This window comes from Quercus lobata, chromosome 9 (genome assembly GCF_001633185.2).
Source record: "Quercus lobata isolate SW786 chromosome 9, ValleyOak3.0 Primary Assembly, whole genome shotgun sequence".
NCBI classification, from domain to species: Eukaryota; Viridiplantae; Streptophyta; class Magnoliopsida; order Fagales; family Fagaceae; genus Quercus; species Quercus lobata.
In genome coordinates, this window is record NC_044912.1 from 13,804,478 (window position 1) to 13,813,523 (window position 9,046).

A 9,046-nucleotide genomic window follows, 5' to 3' on the forward strand; every position below is an offset into this window, starting at 1 on the left:
AAAAAAGATTCATAGAAAGATTAAGCTCTTCAAGGGATAGAAAATTGACATTTTTAGTGACCAATGCATGTTATGAAGTTGGCATTGAGATGACCATAATGTTAAAATAAATGGAAGCTGATTTACCTGAAGCTTTTTTCTTTTTCCCTTTGAAAGTTGACACCACTTGCGTAAAAATATTGCAGGGAAGAAAGATGAGAAACCAAAACTAGACTATTCAAATAAAGATCATTTTCCTGTAGATTAATAAAGTAAAGCTGTGATAGATTTCTAAACTCCAAGTAACCAGTAGAATAATTAACTCAATTTATTTTAGTAGTTCTAGCTCCTATAAAAAAAAGGAATAATCTTGCCACCCAATGGTAATCTATATTCATCAGCAGAATATTAATTCGTAGGTGGAGTTCAACCCGATTTCAACCAACGTTGTCAAGTTAGATTCCAATCCATCTTCAGCAATCTTGAACATACAAAGACAAGAGCCTACTTGAAGGACTTGTAATAGCTTTGAAACTTAGAAGGGCTTGTTTTTCTTTCTCATTGAAAGTCAAATTGGAGCTCCTTTGCATAGGCTTGAATTGTAGGGTATTACAGAGAAAACTATAGCAAGAGAAGCACAACAATTATGAAATACACAGATCTGATGAAGTAATAAGTAAGGAAGAATTGAATTCAAAGGAACCTTTACATGTTTAATAGCAGGCAACAACACAAGCGTGTGTTTAAATAGGTTTTTAGCCAAAACCAGCCACTGATGGTTAGCTCACAAATAATGTTTATATTTTTATTCATTTTCTTTAGTAATTAACCAAAGTGATCATTTAAATATCACCTTAGAAAGAAGTGGACTACTGTTTATGGTTTGATTTTCTCGACGCATGAGAATTTTCATGTATGCTACATTCTTGCAATTGGGAGAAAGAATTCCACCTGACATTATTGAGCTTGACTTGCACATTGCAAGTTTCACGTTCATCTTCAATATGATGTTTGAGATTTTGTCCACCTAAATAGGGAACCAAAAATGTGTAAAACTTCCATATGGCCAATCCCAATTAAGTTTTCAAATTCCCCTACAGTACCTTTCAATATTGGTCCTTTGCAAGCATAACCATGACTCTTAAAAAATGAACCATCTAGTTTTAAATATCCTAAAACTCAAGGAAAGCACTGCTGAGAGACTTCTTGTTGTTTAGGAGAAAGGTATAGTAAATTAACCGTCATTTGGGAGACCTGAGTAGATAGAGGCATAGCACTAGACTTACTACTTTATCAAAATATTGTGAACATTTAATTAACATTTCAAGAAAAACAAAAAAGCTGAAAACCTTAAAATCCAGATTCAAGGTAGTTTTCATCTATTACTTCGAGATTATCAGAAAAAAATCTCCTCATCAAAGGCTAGATTTGGCAGGGGAATGGTAGACTTTACAAAGCCACTATTTTGTAGCCTAGGATTCCTTCTCTGAAACTGTTTGGAAGGGATCCAACTGATACCCTTGGAATTTGTTATAAACATGATTAGGTTGTCTAGTTATGCACAATCTTGTTGAGACTTTACAAAGTGATCAGTAGGAAATTCTAAAGAGAGTTATCAGGATAGCCAAATGAACACTTAGCTAGTAAGATGCCAAAATTCCCCCTTAAAGTAACAGAAATAATCCTCACCCAAAAAAAAAAAAGAAAAAAAAAAGAGTAACAGTAACACAAACAGGGCATCATTTCAAGATATAGTATACTACATTGCTTTTAAAGAATCAATTGCTTTTACAGACTAAAATTTGATTTTCCAAAATTGCATTACATTGACATTCATAGGAAGTAACACCATATTCATATATGCTAATGGAGTGAATTAACTAATAACATAAGTACTAACCAACACAAAGATGCTCTAGAAATCATCAAAATATTGATAAACATGACATTTACACAAAATATTAAGAATCTTATTACATTTACTTAGAACAAAACAAGACTCTTAAGCTTGTACCCCATGTGATCTAGGAATTGAAAATACATAATTCTCCATTGCTTGTTCAATAGTAAAGGGCCACATACACCCCAAAACCCAACCACAACGCCGAGCGCCATGCTTACAAAGAACCAATCCACTTCAAGTCCACCATTATGTTTACTCCCTTTGTTTTCTTTGTCAGGGTTTACATCATCAATAGTACATTTATTAGAAAGTGGTAGTCCACAAAGTTTGTTTCCAATAAAACCTGATGCATTGAAGCTCTGTAGTTGAGTGCTTAAAGGGATTTTCCCAGTCAAATTATTATTTGACAAGTTCAAATGATTTAAAAATGTCAAACTTGACATGCTTGAGGGAATTTGACCAGAAAGTTGGTTCATGGAGAAATCAATTGATTCCAATGATCCCATAGCACCTATATTCTCAGGAATACTTCCAATCAAGAGATTATATGATAGATTCAATGATTGTAATCCTTGAAGACTGGTTATTTCTTTAGGGATCTCTCCTGATAAACTGTTCTTGGAAAAGTCTATACATTTTACTAGGTAGAGAATGGTGCTATACTCAAAAGCTCTGCCCTTTATCACAAGCCATTCGCTTTCAAGAGGGACAATTTCACCATAATAATCATCAGCTTGATAAAAACTCATTTCAGGATTTGAATTATTTTTTGTGGCCATGACACTAAAATTTTTTACACATCCAGGAATAGCTCCAGATAACTTATTATAAGAAAGGTCCAAGATTTGGAGTGAAGTAAGAGCACAAAGTTCTTTTGGTATCTGACCATGGAAATTATTTGAGTGAAGGTTGAGAATCATCAAGCTTGAAAATTTGTGTCCTATCCATGAAGGTATGCTTCCAACAAACTCATTTTCAGCAACATCAAAAGTCACCAAATTTTCACAATTTCTCAGAGATGATGGTAAATTTCCTGAGAATTTGTTGTTGTATAGGTGCAAAGACTTAATAAGTGTCAAAGATCCAATGGATGCTGGAAAGCTGCCACTAAAATTGTTGTTTGCCAAATTTAGGACCACCAAGCTATTCCACTTCATCCAACAATCAGGAATTTTTCCTGATAAATTATTTTTTTCAAGATTGAGATATCCTATGCTTTGGGAGTCATTTGTCTTGAAACACAAAAATGATGAAATTGACTTGGAGAATGAATTGTTAGAAAGATCTAGCACAATCACACTAGAGGATATATGAGGCAATGAACCTTTGAATTGGTTTGAACTTAAATCAATCACTGAAGAAGTAGACAAAATTGAAGGATTGTTTGGAATCTCACCATTGATTTGATTGTGGGAAAGATTTAGATATTTGAATTGAGAAGACGAGTTCCAAATTGAAGGAGGAATCACATCTGAAATCTGTGTGTTGGATATGTCCAAATACTGAAGATTCCTTTGTGAATAAAGCCATGGAGGAAATTTTGGCCCTAAATTCCATGATCGCAAGCTTAAATACTCTAGTTGAAAAGGAGGAATCCAATCGTGACTTACATTTAAAGTCAACCGGTTTCCAAATGCATAAAATTCACTCAATCTTGTTAAATTGGAAAAATGAGATTTGGACACAACACCTTCCAACATATTTGAATCAATATACAAAGTGTCTAGCTTGGAAAGCTGCCCAAAATTTTGAGGAACTGTTCCGTTAAATAGATTATTTGAAAGATCCAAGTGTGTCAGAGATGAAAGACTTCCTAAAGACAGTGGGAGTGGACCAGAGATTGAATTATGCCAAAAAGAAAGTCTGACTAGATTTTTTAATTGCCCAAAATTTAGAGATAGAGTTCCGCTAAACAGATTATGTGAAAAGTCCAAGTTTGTCAAAGATGAAAGATTTCCTAAAGACATTGGAATTGGACCTGAAATTGAATTATACTGAAAAGAAAGTTTGACTAGATTTTTAAATAGCCCAAGTTCATTCGTCAAATGACCATGAAGTTGAGAATGACTTAAGTGTAAGATCTCTAGTCTATCTGAAAGACACCCTGATAAACTTTCTAAGATTTCAGATATCTCTTGACTCCATTTGTTGGATGACAATTTGATTTCCCTTAAGTTACAGAGATTACCCAACCAATTGGGAATTGAAGAGTTGAAATTGTTTCCAGATAGATCGAGGTGCCTAAGAGAAGTCATGTTGTGGACATCAACAACAAGAGGAATGAAAGGAAGCTGGCAATATGACAACCGCAACTCAAACAAGGAAGGGAGTGTGTTTGTGAGTTGTAGCCAATCAGAGGCTTTGCTAAGATTAACATAACTCATATCGAGATGTTGTAGCAAAGAAAGACCAGAAAGCCATTCAAGGTTATTCACATATGAACCAGGAAATCTAGCATCTTGTTTGAGATTAAGATAGAGCAAATTGGAGAGATTTCCAAGTTGATGAGGTATGAGTCCCCCAAATCCCGCATTTGAGAGATTAAGAGATGTTAAACTCTTCATTGAACCGAGAAATGAGGGAATAGGAGAAGCTTCGAAATAATTGAAGCTGAGGTCAAAGTAATTCAAATGCTTCAAATCAAGCAGAGAAGGATTTAGCTTACCACCAAACATTGAGCTTGTAAGATCGAGTTGATGGACGTGAGCAGTGAGGTTGTGGCAGACAACACCAAGCCAGTGACAACAATCCCCATCAACAGTCCAAGAGGAGAGTCGATTTAATGGATCAATAAGGTCTTGCTTGAAGGTGAGAAGGGCGTGTCGCTCGGTATCGATGCAACGAAGCTGAGAGTGAGAGTGAGAGTGAGAGTGTCCGGTGCAGAAAATGAAGAAATTAGTAGGAAGAGGAATAATTAGAAAAGCCAGGAAAAGGAATCCTAAGGAACCCTCCATTACCATTATCAGATTATTATGAGAAGTAAGGGTTTTTTTGTGAAGACGTTACTAATTGGATGGTAATTTATAGGAGCACCTCCGTTTGATTTTGTTTTACACAATAAATTTTACACTCTGTTTGCATTCGGTGGTCTACGCTACAAGCATTGACTGAAGTCTTGCAAGTAGGACCCTCCCTCCATTTTGTGGGGCCTTTATCTTGATCTGGCCACATATGTTTTTTCCTTTTTTGGCTGCCACATTTCAATTTGCTTACCTGCCAAATGTGCAACGAATTTTAGACAGAAGATTTCATTGGTCAATTATTTCCCGTGTCTTTGTAGTCTTTCCTAGAAAAAACACTTTCACATTCAAGGGCCAGGGCCATAAACTTTAGTTAATAGATTGACAATATTGTTTTAATTTAAAATGAATTGGGGATTTCTAATAAAGTACATTATGATGAAATCTTTTTGATGTTTAACTCAAATAATACTTTTTGATGTTTTTTAACTGATACATACATAAATGATTCAAAACCTCCTTTTCCTAATTATAAAATATTTTAAAAAAAATCACACAAAAGTTACAAAATAGTATTCAATAAACTTTTACATAACAAATAAACATATTTAATACACCCTTTTGCTTGTGAGAATTAAAATTGAAAGTGTGCATGCATTAAAATTCTGTTTAGTTGGAGGATGAAAAAGTAAGATAATCAAAAAGTGTGAGAATAAAAAAATTATTTTATTTTTTCACTATATGTGTTTAGCAATGAGAATAGAAAAGTAGAAAGGCTAAAATTAAATTACTATTATATCCTTATTATTAAAAATAGAATGATGAAAAAGTAAAGTAATTTGATACGCTTTTTTTATCAATCTCATTTTCTTTCATCTTTTCTTCCCAATTTGGAAGAAAAAGAAAATGGTGAACCCAAGTAAAAAACTCCATCCACCCCCAAAAGTAAAAAGAAAAACTCTAATTTATTTCTTCTAGGTGCTTGAAAAATTTGATATTGTTATGATTAATCAAAGTTATTCCAAATGCCATTATTTGGAACTATATAATTATTTTTCTATGTTTTCAGGGAAATGTCCACAAAAATAGTTGGACAAAGTGTTTGAATAAAATTTTACTTGATTTATATTAGAAAATACATTGAGATGCCTATATTAATATAACACGTTCAAATCCCATAATAAAAATAAAGCATGTTAAGTTTCTTATTAATAATAATAGAGTGTAGTTTAATTAGATTCTTGAAAAGAAAAAAGACGATAACAGTTCTAATGATATTTTATTTGTATGCAAATAATCATTACTAAAATTACAAAAATTAGGTTGTATTGAATTAATTCTGGAGCTCGAAGGAATACTATCACCAATTGATTTATCGATTACACCATAGGATAGAGTTTGCAATACAAAATAGTTGCATTGGGTTTGGGCAACAGTCTGCCCATGAAATGCTAGTGTATTATCAAATCAAATGTATATGTTTATGAGAAATGCTACGTCCACAATATTTTTACAATATTTTCACAACAAATCACAGGTGATTAGTTGTTATTGGTTCAAATTTAAACCTAATACTAAAATTACTTTTTTACCTCAACAATAACAACCAGTAACAACCTGCCACTTATGATTTATTGTAAAAATGTTGTGAAGATGTTGTGGACATATCATTTCTCATATGTCTATTGGCCCCTTTTGTTTGTTTTTTGTTTTCTTGGCAAGTAAAAACTTGTCTTTCGGCATTTAAAATTTGTCAACTGGAAAACATTCAAATATTGCAATCAATTCCTGTTTCCATGTTCATATAGTTCATAACATGCAATAAACATTTTCTCAGCAACACATCAATCAAAGCTGATCTTTTGCGTGCTGTGTGTGATCTTTTGGCTAAGTACTCTAGACTAGTATATGGCAAGTAGGTCTAACTGGAAGATATCCCACCATTCCTGTCTCATTGTCTAAATTTGGATGTAAATGTTGTTTAAGTCAATAATATTGTATTTGTTTTGGGAAAAAAAGAAGAAGCTAGTCTCCCAATTAAGTCTTCCACTATAAAAAGTTGTGTTTATTATTATTATTTTTTTTTTGGAAAAAAGTTCTTATTTTGTTTTGTCAAAAAAGAAAAACAAAATAAGTTTATTGTTTTGTCTAACACAACTGATGGGTAGTGCGCTTGATAAAATATGAACGATGTTAGTTTTGAGTATCTCATTTTCCCTTCCCTGAGGCAAAACCTTTTATTTATTTATTTATTTTATTAAAAATAAAATAAAATAGAAGGCTTGTATTCCACTATAAAAAAGAAAAAAGGTAAAAGAAAAAAAAGTTTGTCTTATCAAAAGCATTCAAAATTTCCAATCAATACTACCATGAACCCTTGGTACGGTGGTCATTTCACAAGTATAAATGTTTACGAAGTGCAAGACCAAGGGCCGGACTTCAAGTTTTTAGAAGGAAGTTTTACACATATTATACATAAATTAGACTAGGGATTAGATTAGATAAAGCAATAAGTCATTTTCTCACAACGCATCAACCCATTTGCTTAGTCTTCCACTACAAAGAAAGGAGTCTTCCACCGTCAAAAAGCTTATACTTTAATAGTCTTCCACCAAAAAAAAAAAAAGGTTTATTTGATCCCACGCACCACAAATATTACATTTTCATCTATCGAATTATTAATAACAATTTATTTCTCGATTTTTTTTTTTCTCTGTGGCTCTAGACTTATTTTAATTGTATTCTTTTTGAGTAACACAAGTGATTGAGGAAAATGCTTCATAAAACCAAAGTCATTAATTTGAACTTTGAATCTCTCTTTTTTCTTCCCGTTAAACCAAAGCACATTAAATAGAAAACCAAAGCTTTACTTCCATTACAAAAAATTATTATAAGCTCATTATTTTATATTGGAAGTTTTTTATCAAACGGTCATGTAGCCCTTGTTTTCTCATTAATGAGTTTTCCATGTAAGAAAAACAACATCTTACTTATGGATTGTTGCAGATATCTTCTAATTGATATTTGTTTGTACTCAGAAAATTTAATTGAAGGGTTCATTAAATTTGCACAACCAAAAAATAAAAAATAAAAAATAAAAATTGAGGTTTACAGTTGATGACTTATTTTTTATATTTCCATCTCAATGCTTTCTAGAAATGTCTTTAAAAAAAATTGGACAAAGAGTTTGAGGATTTAAGCATTCTTTAATTAATGGATTTTTTTAACGGATTAATGGATGGTTTAGGACTCATATATATTTAATTTATAATTATTATGACTAATCAAAATTATTCCAAATGCCATTATTTGGAACCTTACAATTGATTGATGACTTGTTTTTATATTTCCATCTCCATGCTTCATGGGAAATATCCTTAAAAATAATTGAACAAAGAGTTTGAAGCTTTGAGCATCCTTTAATTGATGTGGCCCACCAAAACTGTATAATTACTCTACCGGTAGAGAGTTAAATATGAATTAAATCACATTTGCAGTGCAGTGTCTGTTGGATTGGGTGTATGACACCGCGTGGGTCCAGCCCACTTGATTGGTCAAAGCCCATCTATGATCTTCTCTTCTCAAGCCACACAAAATCAGCTCTTGGTTTAATGCAAAGCTGACTAGAAGCGTGTGAGACACGCTGAAGTTGAAAGGAAGAAAAGATTGAGAGCATGATTATGGAATTGTTTTAGAAAGCTTGTCGTATGAATGTTCATGTAACCAAGAAAAGACAAACTAAATATGCCCTGAAAAATTTCATTGAAAAGATTGTTTACTGATAGATAACGGAATTCAATAATATCATGTTCCCTTCTTTTTCTAGTATCTTTCCCATCACATGAATTTGAGAAGTTGAAGAAATGCAACCCAGTAAGACCTCAGTAGAAACTGATACATACAAGTTACTTGAAAGGTTTATGATACTTAAAAATATGGAATAACAGAAAACTCATAGAAAGTACTAGAGAAAAATAAGTAACCGTATGGTTCAAGTTCATTTGAACACATTGGCAAATGTCTTACAGCTATTATTGGCAAAAATCCAAAATACCAATAGAGAAGCAAGTTTCCATAGTTTTGGAAGAGTATCTTCAACAAATTTGTTGAATTTTTAGCTGAGAGCCACTGGAGGTCTGGTGCTGTCATTTCATCCATCTAGCGTGGTACAAATCTCTAATCCCTACGAATCTATTCCAATCTG

The 9,046-nt window shown here is 32.6% G+C and overlaps 1 protein-coding gene across 1 annotated transcript; it reads right to left on the reverse strand.

Annotated features, from left to right (window-relative positions):
- Positions 1-1,893: 1,893 nt before the first annotated feature.
- LOC115959296 (receptor-like protein EIX2) lies at positions 1,894-4,849 on the reverse strand. The gene has a single exon (XM_031077644.1). It carries the CDS (start codon positions 4,840-4,842, stop codon positions 1,963-1,965), a length of 2,880 nt encoding a protein of 959 aa, XP_030933504.1. The 5' UTR covers positions 4,843-4,849; the 3' UTR covers positions 1,894-1,962.
- Between the last annotated feature and the right edge of the window lie 4,197 nt (positions 4,850-9,046).

Bases quoted from the DNA above. Each gene is read 5' to 3' on its own strand.
- LOC115959296 (XM_031077644.1), bottom strand. From the start codon at position 4,842: ATGGTAATGGAGGGTTCCTTAGGATTCCTTTTCCTGGCTTTTCTAATT.